The 22,147-nt window shown below is 39.0% G+C and overlaps 4 protein-coding genes across 5 annotated transcripts in view; 1 reads left to right on the plus strand and 3 right to left on the minus strand.

Moving 5' to 3' along the window:
* The window catches only part of LOC122061631 (AT-hook motif nuclear-localized protein 9-like), a 7,977-nt gene extending 4,489 nt beyond the window's left edge, over positions 1-3,488 (plus strand). The window contains exons 4-5 of the mRNA XM_042625034.1: positions 397-558; positions 2,800-3,488. Coding sequence (XP_042480968.1) covers positions 397-558; positions 2,800-3,033 — 396 coding nt within the window. The 3' untranslated portion in view covers positions 3,034-3,488. The remainder of the gene's footprint in view (positions 1-396; positions 559-2,799) is intronic.
* Positions 3,489-5,649: 2,161 nt separating this feature from the next.
* On the minus strand, positions 5,650-9,357 carry LOC122060534 (probable phospholipid hydroperoxide glutathione peroxidase). The gene is made up of 6 exons (XM_042623653.1): positions 9,151-9,357; positions 8,573-8,649; positions 8,303-8,364; positions 7,946-8,064; positions 6,127-6,294; positions 5,650-5,975 (listed from the first exon to the last, which is right to left on the minus strand). The coding sequence occupies exons 1-6, from the start codon at positions 9,202-9,204 to the stop codon at positions 5,943-5,945; spliced, it is 513 nt and encodes a 170-aa protein (XP_042479587.1). The 5' UTR covers positions 9,205-9,357; the 3' UTR covers positions 5,650-5,942.
* A 572-nt stretch (positions 9,358-9,929) lies between these two features.
* Positions 9,930-11,831, minus strand: LOC122060419 (xyloglucan-specific galacturonosyltransferase 1-like). The gene is made up of 2 exons (XM_042623505.1): positions 11,448-11,831; positions 9,930-11,300 (listed from the first exon to the last, which is right to left on the minus strand). Exons 1-2 carry the CDS (start codon positions 11,760-11,762, stop codon positions 9,930-9,932), a joined length of 1,686 nt encoding a protein of 561 aa, XP_042479439.1. The 5' UTR covers positions 11,763-11,831.
* A 1,178-nt stretch (positions 11,832-13,009) lies between these two features.
* On the minus strand, positions 13,010-20,431 carry LOC122060418 (FT-interacting protein 7-like). 2 transcript variants are annotated; one of them, XM_042623503.1, is made up of 3 exons: positions 19,990-20,431; positions 17,499-17,685; positions 13,010-16,270 (listed from the first exon to the last, which is right to left on the minus strand). In XM_042623503.1, exons 2-3 carry the CDS (start codon positions 17,519-17,521, stop codon positions 13,144-13,146), a joined length of 3,150 nt encoding a protein of 1,049 aa, XP_042479437.1. In that variant the 5' UTR covers positions 17,522-17,685; positions 19,990-20,431; the 3' UTR covers positions 13,010-13,143. The 2 variants fall into 2 exon arrangements, with proteins under 2 accessions (XP_042479437.1, XP_042479438.1); XM_042623504.1 differs by lacking the exon at positions 17,499-17,685.
* Positions 20,432-22,147: the final 1,716 nt, after the last annotated feature.

Below are 22,147 nucleotides of genomic sequence, written 5' to 3' on the forward strand. Positions count from 1 at the left end.
CCAAAAAAAAAAAAAAAAAAAAGAAAAAAAGAAAGAAAAAGAACAAGGAAAAGACTGTGCTTTTGTTAAATATTTTTAGCTTCCGTTGCACAAGTCCTAAACTGCTTGTATTTTGTCCGGATTCGCTCACATTATCATCACATGACCATTGATACACTTCAAAATTTGATGTTTTCTTTCTATTGGTTCTTTGTGTAACAATGCCAAATGTTAAGGCTCTGTTGAATCCACTCTTTCTGGGACCTTGTGAAATCAGGACTTGTTCTGAGTTACGACTCTTTTTGGTCCTACACTATTTTTTAATTACTTGACGGCGTGGTAGTGCAGCTTCTTTTTGTCATTTCCTTTTATTTATGCTACCAAGGCAACTTATTTAATTTGTTTTAATCTCTGTAGGGTCGTTTCGAGATATTATGTTTATCAGGATCCTATATGCTCACTGACAATGGTGGATCCCGCAGCCGAACTGGTGGTCTTAGTGTCTCCCTTTCCAGTCCTGATGGTCGTGTTATTGGTGGTGGAGTTGGAGGAATGCTTATCGCAGCAAGCCCAGTTCAGGTAAATGTTTTGACTTTATAATATTGTGTCTCCCATCTATAATTATTGAGGTTTACATTTTTTGTGAAGTTTATTTAAAGAAAAGAAAAGGGTTTGGTTTCCCTTTAAACTAACTGAAATTTTGGAACTTTGGGCAAGTGGACAAGACCTCCCTCCCACTATTATAAAATTGTGTTTCAACATTTTGCAATATTGCAAAAATTGGAGGGTTTTTTTTTTTTACTCTGATTTTGTATGTCATTATGTATTACACTTTTCTTAAAAAATAAATTTTGTTTTCCATGTATTTTTATAACTTAAATGTTTAATGTTATGAAATAAGTTCGTATTATTAATGAAAGTAGATGGTTTCCTTCTTTTCTTTTTTTTTTTGGGTGGGGGGTGGAAGGGGGTTTCAAGCTAACAAAAAATCGAATAAGAAAACGAATAATGCATTTACGAATATGGAATTGGGGATAAAGTATCCTGGCATGTGGGAACTGGCTGTTAAGCATGGGATAAGCCTATAAAACAAACCGGACATTATAAGAAATAAAAGATAAGAAATTGCCCGGGGAAAGGGAAACTGCAATGGTCTCAAGTTGCCATGTGGCAAGCAATGGTAGATATGGATGAGTCCATGATAATATGTTATTGATGATGGCCCACCCATCTCAGCAGTTAAGTTTCAGTTCAATATAATTTAACTAAAAAATGGTTCAAAGCGACCCCATTTAGTTGGGATAAGGTTATGGTTGTTGTAAAAAAATGGTTCAAAGTTTTCAAATTATGAAAATGCTGCCTCTATGCAATAGTAGAGGTCTGCGGAATCTTTGTAATTCTTCAATACTTTGGATACACTTCTGTATCAGCTAATTTTGAGTTGAATCAATTTTTTATTTTACAAAGTTCACAAGCTCTTATGAATGCTATCAACCCTTGATAGAAATATTGTATGTTCCTTCCACGAGGCAAATGAAGGAATGTGTTAGATAAGCTGAAATTGTTTTTTCATATATTACATAGAAATAGTTATTCAGAATTTATGAAAGTTTTCATGCCCCATCTCCCAATTTAAATACTTAGATCAGAATCCCTCTGATGCTTAGCAGCCGATTGGGCTGCCATCTACTCTAAGTAGAGCTTATTTGGCACCCAAATTGAGGCTCAGGTAGTGTATATCCTCTAATAATTATGTGTTAGTTTCTGCTTACATGGCAAAATATTAGAAATCAAACCCTAATCAATTGGATGCTTAAAATGGAATGATGGCAATGCATTTTTGGTGGCCATATAAATATGACATGTTAGTAGAGGGCACTCTTTCTATCCAACAGTTCGGATAAGCCACATCAATCATCCAATCGGCTGTCTGTGCTTTTCAGTTTAGCAATATCAACTGTCTATGTGACCTTTGCCTATTGAATAATATGCAAAACTGTCATTTGTAAATACATAATATCGGTAAGAAAATCAAGTGGTTCCCATGTACATTTTTTTTTTTTTTTTTTTTTTGATATCAGGATAAAAAAATGGTCTAATTGTCGGATTAAAAAGTGGCTTCTTGAAAATTTCATTATAATTAATGTCCCAGCAAAATAAGAGACACAATTTTGTCAAAAATGCTGAAATATTAGATTACTATGAAATCTGCTCCTAGAATTTCTAACATTTTGGCTTTGTGATCCTGAAACTAAGTGAAATTTGTACCATTTCATACTCTGTTGTGTACCTGGTTTGCTTCTTTTTCCAATGTATGAATCTTTTTCTTTTTTTTTTTTTTTGGGCGGGGGGAGGGGTGGGGGGTGGGGTTAATCTTGTATGTTTATTATTCGGGAATTCTAACCTGATGATCATTATCAAGGAAATGGCTTGATGGACTAATGACTTGTCAGTAATTTTCTATTTTACCCTTGTTTTATTCCATTGCCTATGTGGGGCCATCAAGACCCAATTGGACAGGACCATCAGGCCATTTCCCTGATGGTGCCTCTGGTAGTGGGAACCTTCTTCATAATGGGTAGAAGAAAAAGAGTTTATGGGTTTATTATGTGGAAAACATCCTCAGCATTTCTGTTTTTCAGGTGCTATAGTTGCATATCGACTTTTTCCACTGATGTTTAAAAATTGGGAACAAGCAGTTTATGTGCATATCTACTTATTCCACTGATGTTTAAAATTTGGGAACAAGCAGTTTATTGCCAAAACCCATTCATGTTTGGTTAATTGGTTCTTAATCATGTAATGTGGTGATTTTTGTAGGTAATAGTGGGTAGTTTTGTCTATGGTGGTTCAAAAGCAAAGAACAAAACCGTGGCGGGTGCACAGTCAGGTCCAGATTCTGATCTACCAACGGATGATAAATCACCGGTCCCTCCAACAAGTGCCCCTTCCAATCAAACTATGACAGCTACTTCTTCGATGGGTGGGTGGCCTGGATCTCGGCTGGTGGATATGAGGAATTCTCACATCGACATTGACTTGACACGTGGATGACAATATCAGCCGTTTATGTGGCTCATTTGTACATGTCATCAAGTAGTGTGGCAATCAGAAAGGACATGGTGGCCTAAGAAATTCCCCTCTTTTGCTCACCAGTAGATAATGGCTTGTACTAACATATTTTTGTAGCATGCGCAAGCACTCCGAGGCCCTTGAAACGATGCTAGATCAGTGAATTCTAGTTAGGGTCTTGCTTGAGATCTTGTATTTAACTGTATCTTGTAGACGTATCTAATTTTAGGCTGTGTTTGGTATGCATTCCTATTATAGATTTTGGGTCCAAATGCAATCTGAAACCCAGTCCTCAATTTTCTCTTATCAGAATGCGTTTTAGACCCAAAATCTATACTGAGAATTAATGCATACAAAAACAGCATTTGATTGTAGAACAAAAGTTGTCTAAACTCCAAACCTATCAAACAGCATGGTGGAAATGTTTGAGAGCTAAACTAGCTGACTTTGTTGTTTCATGCAATTTTTTTTTTTGTTTCCCCCACCAGTCCCTCCATTTTCCTGGGCAACTTAGAAAGTGACTGTCCCAAATTTGAGGTGACTTCTTGCCTCCTTGGAGGCAAATCCTTCAATCCTTGATTTTGTTCTTGACAATCCTAACAGATAAAACACTGCCGCCAATCTTGAGATGCGCACTAATGCTACATCAAGTCTTTCGACATGGGATTGGCTTCCATCGATTTTGATTCGAGTCAGATTTATGATGTTTTGGAGTTTTTGACTTAAAAGACGTCTAAATCTTGCTAAAAAATAAGATCAAAGAACATTTATGACAATCAGGAGCTTGCTGGAATAGTTATTAACTAATCAGTCGATTCGAATCCGAATTCTGAAACCATGACACTTTAGTGGAAGCTAGATGGAATCAAATAGAGAAAAATATAATCTTTCTTTTAAATCTTTAGACAACCTCAACAATAAATTTCGAAACGGGTAGCACAGCTCCAATGATGATCATGGGATATTATCCGAAGTAGGAAAGTCAAAATGATGATTTGTCATATTTTGTCTGGAATGTTATGATTCTCTTCAGTAACATTGAGATTTTGCTGTCTCTAAATTGAAGTTTGCCTTCAGACAATCTAAATGTGGGAAACATGAGATGTCAATGTCAGATATTATATTTTGATTGATTTAAGGAGTATAGACATCTTCTGATACCTTATTAAATAAAGTGAGATAGCCCACAAAATACCATTTGGGGGTTTAATCGAAAACCTCAAGATATATCCAACATCTCAGACAATTGATGTCAGACTATACCTATATAACTCCCAACATAAAAAAAATAAATATCTTCGATTCTCTTGAAAGGTCGGCCGATGCTTAACTACTGTTGCTCTGTCATACAGCACAAGGTTCTACTATCTTTTCTTCTTCCTCTCCTTTTAGCGATTTTGGTGGATGCTTATGTATATTCCAAACCATGTTGTAGGAAAAACTGTTTCCTTGTTGGAATCATTGTGCAGATGACCAATGTGATAGTAGTGGGTTCCATGTTTGCTGATCTGATTATTAAAGGGCATTAGGCAGTGAGCACTACATCAATATTAGGGAGTGCAGAGCTGTAGATAATGTAAGAACAGGATTTTTCCTCCCTCTCAGACAAGCTGATCACCAAGTCTTATGTTGTAACAGGTACTGCCAGTCCTTTCACCCGTACAAAATTCAGTTTTACCACAAAGATGATGTTTGGTGGAATATATGATACATTTTGAACGCTAAGATCAGTTTTCTGATAAGACGATTATCAGATCATCTATTTGCCCTTTTAATGGGAGTTTCCCATGGAAGATGTGTGACTTACTGTAGGTCATGCCTTGTAGAGATAAGAGATATATGTTAAAGAGCATCAACATCTACGTCAAGCCTTCAACTAGGACTTGCAGAACCATGTAAATCGTTGCCTCTTGCTCTTTCCTTGGTTCTGCAATTCCTAGCCTCAGACATGACATGGTATCAGAGCTAGAGGACCCATAAATTTTTAGTCTCAACCATGTTTCAATCATGTGTTCCATCAAGAACCGAGGCAAGAATGGTGATGCAACCAACCCCTATTATGTTCAAGATTCTGATAACCCAGGAGTTCCCTCAGTTGCTGAATCATTAATTGGGGACAGTTACTTTACATGGAGTGAATCGACAATGATCATGCCTTCAGTGCCAAAAGCTTGATTTTATTGATGGATCTCCAAAGATGGCCAAGGATCCCTCCGATCCGAATCTAATTCTACAAAAATGTTAAGATAACATGGTCAAATCATTAACAGTGTAAACTCACTAACCAAATATATTACTGCATATGTGATTCAATCTAGTTCATCCTGTGATAGTTGGCAGGATTTAAAAGAATATCCGTCCCTCTCCAGCAAATACAATTGTCTGTGGCTGCTTATTTACTAAATTGAAAGCCTTATGGGACTAGTTATTTATTTACAATCCCTTACCTGATTACCAACACTGAGATGGCCAATGATCTAGTCACTGAATTCCCTCTCACTAGAAAGAGGAGACTGTAATATAATAATCTAATGAATAAGACGGTCACAAGAAGCCACCACTTCCAAATATCTGAACATACATGAATGACTCAACATGTGATCACAAACACCTGAGATATTAACCTTAGTAATTTAATCTTTGGATCTCATCATCACAAATACCTCATATTCTCTTTAAAAACAAAAAAAAACAGGGATATACTGTATACAAACATCAACACTACGCCACACCCACCAGCGAATCTATTAATAAAACCCGTCTAAAATAAAAGGCATGGTTGTTCGACAGCTTTATATTATATAACCGCAGTATCAGAAACATAGATCTGTTTTTGCAGCTCTTTATTGATCAACACGGAAATGGAACAACATGTTTCCACATCTCAGCACCTAGGAGACGCCCAATAACTTCTTTATACTCTTCTGCAGGACAAATCAAATCACAAGAGAGAAAAGTAATACAACAATTGTTAAATGATGTCCTAGACATATATCCATAAAATAAAACAACAGCATAACGGGTTGTTTACACCATTGAGTCAAAATCCAAGGAAACAAGTGGTTAGTTATTCACCTCGATGCTAAGAGGAGAAGTGGTAGGCGCATAACGGTCAACCACATTTCCATCCTTGTCAACCAGAAACTTTGAAAAGTTCCATTTGATGCCGTCTCCAAACATACCCCCTTTTTGTGACTTCAAGAACTTGTAGATTGGAGCAGCTTTGTCACCATTCACATCAACCTAAAACATGAAAGAACAGTAAAGATTTCTCCGATTTTTTTTTTTATAATATTTTTTGCTCAGATAGTCTTGCTGCTCACCTACGATAAAAACAAAGGCTAGAGAAGAAATGAGGAACACACATAAAAATTCTCAATTGACTAAGCTATGGATCTAGAATGTGAAGAACTACAACATCATCAGTGGAAGGATCAAGCAGAGTTGCAGACTATGTAAAATCAGGGGTTTATCCTCCTACAGTGAAGGACAGTTCAGGGCATCTTTACAAAGAGCAAAAAGACTATTAAGTCAATGTGCAACAAGAAGTCAAGAGATAAATCTATATAGACTGAAGCAGCAAATCCAAACTACGCAACAGCTCTACTTGAATGGCTTGAAAGTCGTTCGTGGATAAATAGGAAGCTATAGTTCTAACAATTACTGTGTGAGATAAACAAATTTATCAGGAGTATTTTCCTATATGATAGGAGCATGTCAGTTCACTGATGCCAGGACAGCAAATCAACCAGGTGGCCCTGGGGAAAGGTAGGAGGTGTCACAAGCCCAAACACGGGGACTAGGCAGTGGTGTATGAAGGGATCTAAGCGAAATAGGTGCATATTAGTTAAAACTACCTTTTAATGCTAAAGGGATACAATACTTAGATATTCCCTTGTGGATAATCATACAGTGTAGCTAAACTTGGAGACACTGGCTAAATCTAAATTACTATAAACTTATGGAGACTCTGGCCTGTTGTGGATTTCTTTAGAAATACAACAATGGGTTTCTCACTCTCTTCCCTTGTTTGTTATATAAATGGGAAGATCTATAACTTAAAGGTAGCTGTAGAAGAGGCGTTTCCTTTGGAGACTAGAGACCTGAAGAAATATTGAAGGTTAACCTTCACTTTTTAAATTAATCATGCACCTAACGTAATGATTTGATGAACCCTAGCTTAAACATCCAACCAGTATCAAATTTATAATTATTCAGGCTCTATATTTGATTGTAGTTCCTGGATAATCAGTCTTTTTGATGAAATTTACTTTAAACCAAACCCACCAGTCCAGTGATGTCCGTTGAATGTACAACCAACTCTATGAAGACCATGGCCAGCTTTTATCATTCTCTTGATTCATCAGTACATTTGCTTCATGGAGGATTTTTTTAAAGTAAGCCAGCAGGATTAGCCTACTGGGTTTCATCTATCAAAAGCGTAATTATGGAAATACCTTCATTCATGCCATTATGTGTAATAATGTCACCTTGATGCAGTATCTAGGAACCAGTAGCAATGCCAGGAAAAGAAGAATAGCTTGCAGTTTCAGCAATTTCAGAATTCCTAGTTTCTCTAATCACTTGAATTCTGGTTTATAAGGATTTCTGAAACCTAATCACTTGAGGTTTCTAACAACCGATCACCCCTAATCTCAAAAGGATGTCCTCTTGTTTGATGAAGCAGAGTATTTGTTTTCGAGTTTTTTGCACCACAAACTACGAAGGACCTTATGAGCATAATAAGATGGAAAAAAAGAAGAAGTGAGAATTCTATTATGTTTACCACCAACAAATGAAACCCAAAAAAAAAAAAAAATGGTCGTTTCCTTTCCTTCCGAAATTGCCAAGACATCACTATTTTAAGGATTTCAATTGTTTTTTATTTCCTTACCTTGTCAAAGATTGGATACTCAGCTTTGAAGCGGGTGCAAGCAAATTCCACAATCTCATCACTAGTACCTGGCTCTTGCCCACCAAACTGATTGCATGGGAATGCCAGTATCTCTAAGCCTGCACCAAGAACATATAAAGTAATTCCCTTTTGTAACTGCAAAGACTGTTGGTTCTTAGAAATTAAGAGAATTGACATCTATTAAAGTCACTATTCCTGAAAGAGAGATCAAATCAACTCGTTTTATTCACTCCCTCCCGCACCCCCTTTCTGTCTAATAGTAGGTGTTAAAGATACATGTGTGGTCCCCTGCGTTTGTGTGTGCGTGGGGGCAAGAAATAAGAACCAATATCTGACCTTTATCCTTGTACTTCTCATACACCTGACTCAACTCTGTGTAGTTCGAATTGGTCAGACCACTGCAGCCACCAATTAGAGAGAAATAAGTGATATGGAACAACAATTGAGTAGTAGCATGGGTATTTGGTATGCCCATCAATTAAAACTAATTAGAAAATTCCAGTAATCATTGAAAACCATGCTCTAAAGTTCTAAACTTTCAATGTCAGTAAAATGAAAACCAAATTTAAGCCAAATGAACTGCAAAAGAGAAGATAAATAATCTACCATTGGGAAGCAACATTAACAATTAACAGAGCCTTTCCCTTATAAATGCTAAGATCCACATCATTTCCCCTAGCATCCTGCAAGCAAAAGCGAACCCAACAGACATACACACGAATCAATCTCCAACTAATAGCAAAAAGCCCTTGTTTTTTAAATTTCTAGCTTCAGCCAAAGGTGCAAACTTTTCACAAGGCCAAAACCTAAAGTCTTACTAGAAAAGAAACCGAAATCAATTAACAGTTCTCACTATTAAGATTAAACACAAAGAGTAAGACCACAAAGCCCTTAATTTTACAATCGTCAAACAGAAAAAAGAGAGAGGGGATAAAGGATTAGTGATGATTCAGAAACCTATATTTCAAGTATTCAGACAAACCTCACGAGTCCCCTTCAAATAAACGGATACTAATTCCAGGAAAGATAAAAATAAATAAATACACGAAGATCACACCATTAATGCATAGCAGAACAGAAAAATCTCAAACAAACCCACTAAAAAATCTTCTCTCCCATCCGAAGAAACCCATCTCACAGTGCAAAAGAACGACAGAGCCGCAATACAGATAGAAGTAACTAACCTTGACGGTGAAATCGTGAACGGATTTGTAGTCCTTGGTCGATTGGCTAGCCATGGTAGAAGAAACTGGTCTCAGCGTAAAACGATTGTCTTGGAGAAGAAGGTCCTGTTTTAAAGGACAGCGAAACGAAAAGGGAAGGACAGGATCGAAGAACTCTCCGAAGATGATAAGATGCGTCGCTGGTCAACGAATGAATGAGAAATCGGACGCCTCATAAATGGAAAAAAAATCGTCTGCAATTCTGATCTTGTACAATTTCGTGAAATACCACCTTCAGGAGGTGACACGTATATTAATACCAATATAATGGTCCAGATCTGATTTAAATACCTCTTTACTGATTTAAAGTTTTATTAGTTGTACCATATCTGGACCATTGTATTGATATTAATACATGTGTCACCCCTTAAAGATGATATTTTACGAAATTATACGAGATTGAAATTACAGATTTCAACCCCTCAGAAATGCCAGAAACGGGTCAGACTTCTCCAAATTGAAAATTATAGCGTCCCACTAAGTCAAGAAAGAACAGAGCATCGAAGGAAGGTCGCTTTTATGTCGGCTTGTGTCCAACGTGTGTACAAGTTGACACATGATTGCGTGAGACGTGGAAGGATATGCGTCGTGTGAGAAAAACTAATACTGCAAAAGCCAAAGAAGTCCTTTACAAATTACTTGTTTCACACTTGGGAAAGAATGCTCAGATCTTCCTAGTTTTTTAGTGAGAGATTCTCAGATCAGTTCAGAAGAAAGAGAGAGAGAAATTACAATTGGGTTCATTCTAATTTGTTGACCCTATGAAGCAAATGGTTAATGGATATAGAGAAAGCATCCTGGAACCTCTGTAGCTGTGAACTGGAATCTCCATAAACCAACCCAGGCAACAGTTCATACACTATAAACCTCCTCATCTCATCCCTCACCGTCTTAGGAACCTCTTTGAGGTTTTCCACTACGTTCAGATTCATCTGCTTCAGCTCTTCTTTACCCACAAACACAGAGTACTTCCCATGGTCTTCTGGTAAGTGCCAAGGGTACTGGTAGTAGGCAGAGAATGGATCGAATAGCACCGGAATGCAACCTGCAACTAAAGAATCGAATACCGATTTCCGAGTTGGGCTATCGCCGCGCGGCTGTAGGCAGAACTCAGACTCCATGAACAGCTCAATCAATATCTCGGGCTTACTGCAAGCTCCTGACTTGCAGTTGAGGAACCGACATGACCCATCGGTACTCGACGAGCATTGATTTATCAATATCGATCTTGTGTTATCTGGGTCGTCAGGTCTTGCTGCCCCTGCAAATGACACGAGGTTCTTACGACTCGAACTGATGATCTTCGTTTGCCAGGCTATGATATCGTCGTCTGATTGAGGGTGGAAGTGCGTCGGATGCGGAATCCCAATATCGTTGATCTTCCATGGTTGTCGCTCGATCAAGAGCTTGATAGGATTCTTCATCTGTTCGAGTTCCAGGAAACTAGTCCCCCAGGCTGACTTGACTGTTCGACGAAAGTCCCAAGAGATCTTCCCCAACACAATAACATGGTCCTTTCCGTTGTTTCGATCCCAAAACTTCTGTGCCCCAAGCCAATTTACTAGCTCGATCCCCAATGCATCCTTGACATCATCGGAAGCGTTCTTGAAGTGCCACCTCAAGATATCCAGTCCTCCATAGTAGGGAATATAGAAGAGTTTGGCATCGTCCGGATTGAAGACTCTGCAGGGATGCCTCAACACCCTCGCATGGAGCAAAGGCTCGAGAGAATACTGATGGGTTCGGTACCAGCCCTTGCCAAGAGCCGGAATTGGCCGACCCATTGCCTCGTTTTCCATATACTCACAGAAACTCGTACTCTCCCATGGCGTCATATCTCCACACTGAGCAACCAAGTCTTTGTTGAATTTCGAAGGAAGATCATACACAAAAATACCCCTTCCATCGCAAGCTCCATGATTCGTTATGGTAGAACCAGATGCCCAGGAACGATGAATCTGTAGCTGTTCTTCCACTGCCTTAACTGCTTTCGAAATCTCGGCTTGTCTATCATTACTACCACCACTGTTTCCATCACTTTCAAAGTCGTGGCTCTGTGTAAGTTGATCATGAAGTTGTAGTTGCTCTTCTACTGCCTTAGCATTGGTAGTCTTGGAATCTGAATCATCGTTGATATGGGTAGCATCACCTGCATTGTTATCTTGTGTGCTTCCGCTGCTATAGCTGTCGTCCTTGATTGAACCAGAAACCCGCCAAGAATTGTCGAATATTTGATGATCTTCTTCTTCTTCTTCAACTACCTTAATGGTATTTGAAGTCTTGGCATCTCCATTGGTGGTGGTGCCGTTGATAGCATCGAAACTTGACCTTATAGCATCAAAGACTTTGCCGTTCTCACCATTGCTGCTTTGGTTGAGGGGAATAGGGAGATGGAAATTAGGATGGGTTCCTGCAGAGAGACAATAGAGGTCGCTGAGTTTGCGAGAGGAGACACAGACATGGAAGAAAGAGCCAGACATGATCATAGTGGAAGAAGACCATATGAAGAGAAGTATGGAAAGCAGAAGCAACATTGGTATCCGATAGAGCATTCCACATAAGATTGTGCTCATCAGTCTCACCTCCGCCACTTCTGCTGCTTTCTTTGCATCTCTAACAGTTCCTCTCCTCTTCAACACAGAAACTGCTGCCATCTCTAAGTCGCCCACCCTTTCCCTTCTCTTCCCTTCCCTTAAAAGAACTTGCCTTAATGGCTTAGGTGTTATCTGCAGCTCATGAATCCCTCCTTATACCATTGCTCCCAGCAGCTTACCAGAGGGAGAGAGAGAGGGATCAACAGAGCATGGAAGCACGTAGTCACGTAGAGACAGAGAGTTGGCCTACGCCAGTGCACGTCCCTCTACTTGTCTTATTTTATTACACTAGTCTCTACTCTGTTTTGGACGGCATGGAAGCTTCTGCGGGGAAGTTGGTGAATGCCCCCAACTAGCCAATCATTTGAATCATATCTTCAGCACCATCCCAAATTGTCTCAAAGTCTAACTTCATCTTCGCATGTGTTTATAAAGAAAATATTATCCAATTGATTTAGAAATTAAAAACATCTCTCTCACACATTTGCAGGGTTGTTCTTAATTCTTTGGAATGTTTGACGAGATCAAATGTTACGTCAGAATAATTAAGTCAAGGACGACTTTCTTAGAACGGCAGCTTCAATTTGGTTTTCCAATTCTAATTGCAGACAGCACAATGTTACGATCCCATATCAATCATACGGGGGCTGATTTCACATTGATTTCCCAAGGAAATTGATGCTTGATGCGGGTTGATTGAGTTCTTCCAAATCCATATCACAGTATTATAGATTTCCCATTTTTGAACATCCCATTCGCCCTTGACCTAAGCTGTGCAGGAAAGGCCCAAGCCTTATCTCCATTGCCAATCAGTTCTGCTTGCCCCCCATATCAACTACCCAACTACTAAAATTGATCTACTCTGATCTTAATAAATTTGATTCTAGTTTTATGTTGGAAGCCTGGAGACCCCCCACGAACACAGCCCATCAACAACTCGGCCGGCTTACTACCTGCACCCACCAAAAAAACTGTAGAAAAAAGAAATAAAATAACGTTGTAGTTGGCTACTTGGCTAGGAATTAGGAAAATGGGAACCATGAACAGAGCACGCCTCCCACAAAACCCAACTTTTAATGGGTGAGACCTGTTGATACAATCATCCATACAGTAACTTTCAGGGTCCTTTCAGCGTCTATATGTTTTCTACATTAAACGCATAGAAAACCTTATATATACATATACAAAAATCTTGTCCAACTCCAACAATTTTTTGATCCAGTGGCTCAGGAAGCAAAAACATAATTACGATTGGTACTTTAATTATTCATATCTGCATACAACAAGAAGAAAACAGGGAGAAACAGGATCTACAGTAATAGAATCTGGAATTCTCACTGAGAAATACCGATACATCAATTTACAGCATACTATCTGTCCTGGCAGGCAGCCGACGGAAGAAGTTGATTGGCACTCCCGGCAACCTATGACGGAACCTTGGGTGCCTCATAAAGTAGAAACCTGCAATAACAGCCACCACCTGGAAAGGTGTTACATACAACATTAGTGCAGCAACGAGACAGAATGTCACAAAGATTGCTGTGGCACGAGGATCCCGCCAGCTCAGCAGCGCTTGGATCCGCTCCCCTTGGGTTGCTACATCCCCAACCACGGTCTGTATCCTCCCTGCCACACTTCTCAGCCTATCATACCTCATTCGCACTAGTTCTGCACCACGGCTTGATGGGAAAGTGTCAAATTCTTCATCAAGCTCATCAGGGTGCACTGCCTCTGCATGAGAGATCTTTGTATTCATGTGTGGGGGATAGCGTGGGCGGTACCGGTAGTTCCATATCCCTATCAGGAACATGTATAGGAACACTGTCGGAAGTATCAATTCAGGGAAGCATACGAGCATCACAAAGAGAATATGCACAAGCACTGTGGTTATAGGGTTCTTCCACATGCACACATCCCCAAACCATTTACCGACTGCAAACAAACCCGAGAATACTGACATTAGACGGAAGAAGTTAGCCTTGCTGCGCCGCATACTCCAGAGGTGTGAATCCACATCAGACATGTACTCAACCACCTCCTTCCGAAGAGGGGGCTCTGCCCTGCCTAGCCGTGCTGCCACAATGGTCACAGCCTGGTGACGCAACGTGTCGAGCTGCATCACTGTTAACGGCCGTATGTAGTGCATCTTTGGCAACAGTGGGCGTGAGTATATATGTAGCATGTTCATCAACGATGTGCACGAAAACCGTATAGCCAAATGCAGCTCTCCCATCTTCTTAACACCAGAAGGATGTAAGACTAGCAATGGGTAAGAGTGCGTGTAAACACGGCCAGTCTCAAGCGTTGAGATACGTATCCTTACCTTCCCAATCTTCATGTCCCTGTGGCTGTTACCATTTGTATCTTTCTCCCCTACCTGGCTATTGTCAAATACGCCTACAGTAAGAACCGTAGCTGGATCATAGACCTCCCAGGTGTATTGCTCATTGTACTTCGGACTTAGGTTGTTCATGATGGTACGTGAACGCACCCATTTGTGACCATACTTTGCCACACAATATGAATCTGTTGTGCCCTTCCCATCTCGTGTTTTCATTGGATGGATCCCATCTGCATTCAGGATACCAAGTTCCAGAACACCAATTGAATGCTTCCATAGTTGCTTTGCAGTGGGCCGAAGGTCACTGCTGTAGTGAGTTGACTCATCAAGAACATGGTAACCACCATCAAGACAGAGTCGAAGGTGGAGTCGGCTAGAAAACTTCTTCTCCTTCAACTGCACATCTAGAGGAAGAGGCTTTTCAAGGCTGAACCAACGAGAATGGATCAACCGATCATCAGCACGCTTCTCAACAGAATTCAAGGGTATGATGACCCTCCCCATGATCTCATCTTTGCTGGATCCAACACGATCTTCAACAGAAAGAATCAGATGGTCCTCAAAGGGCTCTGCAGCAACAAACAACAGATCCTCATTCCAGAGCGGGCTCATTGTCCGGGACTGAACAGTTTTTGTTTTCAAGATCTGGTGACCAATTTGTACCCTGACATACACTTCAGGGAAACGATTCTTCTCAGATGGAACCAAATCCTGTGCCTCAATGACATTAACACGCAAATACCACAACCTTGGTGCATGGTAGACCTTAGAGCGTAGAAGTGAGGAGGAAGCAGCAGAGCTATCAACATGTGTTGCAGCATCAGAATGCCATGCATCAGGAAATGCCTCATCAGCTTGAGTACCTATCCACACAGCAAGCATCAGCTCACCTCTTACCTTCTCCCCGTTCTTGTCCTCCAACCGGTACCACTCTGGAGCCAAAGGACTATCTGGTGGGACCCGTGTTGGCACCTCATTGAGGTCGAATCTAACAATGCCAACAAAGTCGTCCTTGACCAAATCCTTATCTTTCATCACAACTTCTAAAACTGATGCTTGCATTCGGTCCCTTGAAAACGCAAACACCTCATGCCATTCAGGGTTTCTGTTTTTCTCAAAGTGCCTTGTGATTCCCCTGTAGTTCCCAATCCTAACCTCAACATACGGGTCAAGACTGCCTGAAATGTCCATGGTAGGAAGGTCACGGGCCTTGACAACTCGAACAAAGAGGAACTGCATCTGTTCAACTAGGTCATAAGTGCTGGCAGGTTTATCTGCACGTATAACACGACCCCCAACAATCTGACCCCCTCCAAGGAATGGGCTAGTCTCCTTCAGCGCATAGTCAGCTGGTTGGGATGATGAAGCTGAGTACATGCGAACAACTTTTGGCTGTTGAACAATATTTGGCTGTTGTGGCTCACTTCTCATCTCATCGGTAGAATAGTACACCGGTTGTTGGGTCACTGAGGCAGTAGAATGATGTTGGTGGTGGTTCTCTTTAGGGAGATGACGGAAGGTGTGTCTTGACTCAGCTTTGTCATTAGAGAACAGGTTTGTGACTGGATTTGGAGCTTCTTGCTGCTGTGGTTGGTATGAACGGGAATCGGAGTTTGGGAAGGATTCAACATCAGGAAGTGGATTTGAGGATCTTATTGAAGGGTCATTAGTGAGATACACTTTCAAGCCAAGCTCTCCTTTTACACTTGAAAACATGCCTTTTTTTTCTAGTGGGTAGTGTAAGACAACAGCATCTGAGTAAGATACAAATGAAGTCCCATTAAGACGGACCCTCCCCAGAAATGCCCTCGATTGGGTGCCTTTGCTGCTGTGGTAGACAGAGGCTTCAAGTGTAAGGTTCAATAGGTTGGACGGGTCACTGATGTTGAAATAAAAGCTCTCATTCCAAACAGGACTCAGATCTTTTTCCTTCACAGTACTGCGGAATTTCTGGCCATCAAAGTGGAACTCTACGTAAGAATTGGCTGAACCCTCATCTTTAGGAGTGAGGTTGGAGGCATTGACTAGCTCCACTCCTAGCTTGAGATTGCTCATCATGGCTGGGATTTTCCTTATCCAGTTGGTAGGGTTGTCAGAGAAAGGATTTTTAACCAACCAAGTAGAGTTCACAAGAGACCACCAGTACCTGGAAAGAAGATAACAAATTACTAATTACAGGCAACTTTCAAACACAATGCAAGTAAAATAGAAAAAGTAAAAATACGATGCCGAGAAGCCAAACTGTAATATAAAACAGAGAGGTCCAAATAAAAAAGAGATTCTCTTATTGACACCCCTTAAGGTGTCAAATAATTTGAATACTTACTTTTTTGCCATTTTAGTATATCACATTTTCTTTTAATGAGGGTAAATCTTGTCTTTTACACGTGTACTAGAAAAATGAGCAATACAATGACAACTTCTGATAATGACATAACGACAAGTCAATTTCAAATTTTTGAAACCTGTTTTTTACCCTGAATTAAAGAACTTTGGGGAATAATACAAGGGTCAACCAAAAGAAGGTTACAAGTTCTAAATAAACCTATAGAAATGTCAACCAATATCAAGAACCAATGAACAAGAAACCCTTGTTGAATAAACCAGCTGCATATAAGGAAAAAAAAAAACTATGGATATGCACTGAGCACATTAAAAATCAAACAGTTTTGTTGTGATTAATAAGTAGACATTTTAAAAGTACCTTTTACAATCGTTCAGCGTACGCGACATTTTGCAAAACTATATGAAGCAATATGTGAATTTATCGACTATGGTGTAATTTTTTTTGTTCGAATCACATTTATGAATCCCGATGCCCCATTATTTGAAATTTCATGCATCGGAAATAGAAATAACGTAAAATGATAGAATAGCTGGTGCTTCTTCAATCCGCTTAAACAGGGGATCAGAGATGATCAAAGAAAGTATTACGAGTTTTGTATAAGCCATTAAGGATTGGCTGATCCAAGTTAACTTCAGCCAGAATCACCAATGATTGGTCAAAATCTGCTAGAATACACCAAAAGAGATAATTGGAACTGATACTAACCCTTGGTTCTAATCTCTTGATTCTTTGTAGCAAGGCACCACCAAACCCTAAATACTTCCCTAGTCCTTCAAAATGTTTATAAATCTAATAATGCTAGTTTCCAATCTCCCAAAAGGTTCAAATTTGTAGAGCCCAGGCCTTCTCTTGAGCATTTTGGTTGACGGTTGAGCTTCCAACCTTCCCCAATCCTAGCCTATCGATCTCGCCCATTTTCCTTTCAAGTTTCCAATATCCCAAAAGGCTCAAAAGTATATCATCCTACTATCCTAGTAACTAACATATGCTGTGATAATAAGTATAACCCTACTTAAAAAGGGCATACCTAGTGCACGAGATCCCCACCATTACAGGGTCTGGGAAGGGTCATAATGTACATAGCCTTACCCCTGCTTCGTGGAGAGACTGTTTCCTGACTTGAACCCGCAACCACTAGGTTGAATGGAGCAACCTTACCGTTTCGCCAAGATCCACCCTCTATTTCAAAATCTGCACTAGATTTTTGTGTGGCACTGATGCATAGAATCATAAAGAACAGGTAACACCATCTAGTTTAGGCAGGGATAGCAAACAATATCTGAAATCATTCTTCTGAAATAACCAAATTGAAGTTATAAGTCTTCCAAGGGAAAGCAACCCCAAAATGCTATATATTGAGGGAAAGGCTCAGCGAAGAATTAATGATGTTGCTTTCAAAATGTGAATAAAACTGTCAGAAATTAACCACTGCCTTTCTAATTCGAGAAGAATTCAATAGGACCCTCCTCATTAGGAGAAAAGGTACAACCCCCTTCCTTTATCTTCCATTTACACTGAGTCTAACATGACAAGTAGGGTACGGCCATACACCTAAAGGCCCGGATTTAATTAACTGTTACTTAAAGAAAATTGAGAAATCCGCTGAAAATCTTGTGCAACACAAAATAAATAAAATTAAAAGAAAAGAAATACATCTCCACATTTTAATCAAAACTTATAGGATGTTGAAGACTTAATCACCAGCTTTTCCTTTATCAAGCTACAAGGATGAAATAACTAATATCTCCTTCTAAGCCCAAAAATTCATCAATGCACCCACATAACAGTAAGAATGTCCTATCTGAAAACAGCAGGGAGCCGAGCTTTATAAGACTGTAGAAAGAATTGAGTAACTGATCGAAGTAACATTAATGATCATCATAGCATGTTATTCCAACTGCTCAAACCATAATGTTGGGCAAGAAAAATTAGAGGTCACGAAGACATATTCTAGTGAACAAATCAGTTTCCTAACTGAGATAGATAATTCTATGATTGTTATCATGACCCCTAAACCTTATATCCTTGTTGCTCAGTAATAAGAATCACAGGTAGTGATAAAGTCAACAAATATAATGAATTTTGTCTTATCATATGCCTGAGTAATTACACAGTAATGAAGAGTACAGCTTTCATTCTTGATGAAGAAATGCCCAAACATCACTATGGAAGGGAAAGCTTTCATCTTGGTACGAGGTGAAATAATTCCAAAGGGAAAAGAAGGGGAAAAAAGGACATAATTTTTGTAAGCTTTCAAGATAAACACGTTACTTTTACAAGAATACAAGACAATCAGCCATATTATATACATGAAAAGCTGAAAGGCAAGTCTGTCCCCTAAATTTTCACAGCCAGTAGCATTAGATTTGAACCTCCAACACAGACATCCAAAACAAACGATCACACACCCAGACTACAAGAGAATTTAGGCTATAAACGGTTAGAATCACAAAAACATTTCAAAAATAAACATGACCACATCACCACACATGGCTTGGAACTTGTGTTTTCAAAGTTCAGAATCAGTTTCCCATTTTTTGTCTCTTGTGTGTAGAAATTATAGAGATATTAAAAGTTAATCCTTTCATCTTCAAGACTGGAAAACCAGGCAAATATTGAAGTCCATGGCTTTTATAACTGAGAATCTGAGTTCCATAAAGCGAACAGATCGCCACTTTTTACACCGCATAACTTAAAACATTGGAAAATAACCAGATATTCCATACTTTTCACGTAGAAAAGAAAAAAAAAAATTCCTTATAGCCGATTCCACCAAAACCACTCTCTCTCCAATTAACCCAACAGAAACGCAGACAAACACACCCCACCGCTTTCAAAGAACATTCCCCCCACCCCAAAAGGCCCTAACCCCATTTTTTTTTTTTTTTTTGGGGGGGGAGAGGGTTTGGCTAAACGAACCTGGATCCAGATTCGTATACCTCATATTCTTAAAGAAAATCGGAAGGAATACTGCTGGGATTTAACAATCCCCCGCCAACCCCCCCCCCAACCCCCACCCAAAAAAAAAAAAGGGAACATGCTGAATAAATAAAAAAAATAAGCTTTCGTTGATCACCGGAATAAACATCAGCCACTAAACAATCTAATAATAGCAGGAAAACCGGCAAAAACTACAACTTTTAGGCTGGTCGGTACATGTCTCCAAGACGACAGAAAAGAAATTCGAGAGGAAGAAACAACATAAAAGATCAGCATTTCAGGGAACAGATATTTTAAAAGAGGGCCAATTTTTGCACAAACTACGAAGAAGAAAAGATAAATTTTCAGCCTAATCACGAGAAAAAAAACAGTTCGACCGAAGCTCCATCAAGAAGTCATCATCTAATTGATTTCTCCGACTACTAGAAGCCAAACCATACAAAATAAATCGCGTCCTTCAGTTAACAAACATACCAAACCGAAGATGAAGAGCAGATGAAAAAGAAAATCACTTCCACATCATAAAAAATTCATTTAATCCATAAAAAACAATGAAAAAGATATCCAACCAGAAGTACCTTTCAAGTTTCAGCCTCTGCACTACGATCTTAATAGTTAAACACCAAAAGGGATAATAGAAGATAAATATTGAAGAAAAACAATAACTTTCCCGAATATTACTCCATATCTCGTCCCATTTCTTCAGATCTCAAAGCTCAAAGTACTGATTACAGGCTCAAGAATCAAAGCACCGAAGGTAGAGGAGCTGTCGTTTTATGGTCCCAGACCTCACCGCGTAGAGATAGTCATAGACGAGGGAGAAGGAAAAAAGAGAGAGAGAGAGAGAGAGAGAGAAACAAGAAATGAACCCTACAAAAAGCTTCTCGTATGGTTCGCAGCAGAAACACAGAGTCGTGTGGAGACTGAGAAATTGTTTGCTATGGCCATACAGTATAGTGAGATTAGAGAGAGAAAAAACAAGTTAGAGAGAGAAAAACAAGTTCTCTGACTTATCCTCCTTTTCTTTTCTTTTTTTCCTATTTTGGACTTTTCTTTGATATTTTCAGAGAATTAAATAAGTTCAAAAACTTTAAATAATGGTGGGAACTGGGAAACCTCTACTTCTCAGTTCTCACCTCTTTTTCTTTTGGATCAAACGTTGATAACGTGTCTTATTTTTATTTTTACATGGTTAGTGATATCTTGATGACGTCACATCATTTCTTTACTTTACGAATTTCGCCTTCATTTGTTCATAAAATAACAGAAATACCATTCCGTTCCATTTGTAAGCCTGGCTCATGGATCAACCGGTTCGACCATGGGTTAATCGGAAAAAAAACTGATCGAAAGTGGAATGGTGCAACCAAACCGGTCAAATAGGGAATGTGGGCATCCACACAGTTGAGCTATGGTCAGGTTAGCCAGAGGTCATAGTTTCGACTCTCCCTATCACGACATCTTGGGTGCCTCTTGTCTTCCCCTTCAGGTGTTCAATCTCTTTCCGGGCCATCATAGTTTAGACTGAGAAAGAATTCAATGTATAAAAATCAAACCAAAATCGACAGCCATCAATCTAGTCAATGTGGTCTGTTCAGTTTCTTTTAACAATCTGTTATCGATCTATTATCAATCGGTTTTTGGATGGTGCAATCGGTTTTTTTTCTTTTAGCAGTTTCTAAAAGTCAAAACCAATACCAAACCATTAAGAAATTATCGGTCAGCCAGGGTCTAATTTTTTAATTGACACCCTTAATTAGAAGAATTCATCGTCAGTTTAGTTTTAGCCAAGTTGACCAATGCTAGATGGAGACAAACAAAAACTAAAAAAATTGGGGTATGACCTATGATGTTTACATGTCAAGTTTCAACCTATAGAGAGTTTCTTTAAGTGGAAATACAAGTTAAGGTACACGACAATGCTTGAATAAGAGGGAATGTAAATGAGTGATTTTTTTTCTTTTTAATCTAATATTAATACATGGCCATTTTCTATGCATCTAACAGGCTTAATTGCCACATCACCTTTCCATGTGGCACAATTAGAAGTGCAACCCAAAGATTCCCTTCTAATTAGGTAGACCAAAATACCTAAACCCTTTAAGAAAAAGTAGATTTATACACCTAACATTTGATAGCACATCTTTATAATAAACATATTAATCAAAATTAGAAATATTTGATAAAAACAAGGGCTTCCATGCTATAGTTATGGGGCCGAAATAATTAATGGTAACGACTAACACATATGTTCCATCCACGGTCTTTCTTGTGCGACTTCTTTTTTGTATTTGTTTTGTTTATGTGGGTAGCTTTCAATACTCGTTTGCATATGTTTAATGTCATTTTCATAAAGTGTTTCTTTCCATCAAACTAAAATAATAATAATAATAATAATTTTATAATCTAACGGTCTAATCATAGTGAATTCTCATATTAGCTAAAGAAAAAAGTTTTTAGTCACCTTAGATGGAGAGAGAATCTCTTCACTCACCATGACGTGACTTTATGATTCAACTCTTGGGCAAGTGAGTTTTGTCATTTACTCTTGCCCCCCTATTATACAAACTTGAAAACACATTTTTCTCAATCTAATCTAATGGTCAAATGGTATGGCTTAAAAAGTTCTCTCTTAATTAAGAGTGATGAAAAATTGAATCTTCTATAGAATATATATATATGAAAATGACAGGTATGCTAGCACATTACCTAGAAATAAAGTATGCTAGAGTGATT

Source organism: Macadamia integrifolia, chromosome 14 (assembly GCF_013358625.1).
Source record: "Macadamia integrifolia cultivar HAES 741 chromosome 14, SCU_Mint_v3, whole genome shotgun sequence".
Lineage (NCBI taxonomy): Eukaryota > Viridiplantae > Streptophyta > Magnoliopsida > Proteales > Proteaceae > Macadamia > Macadamia integrifolia.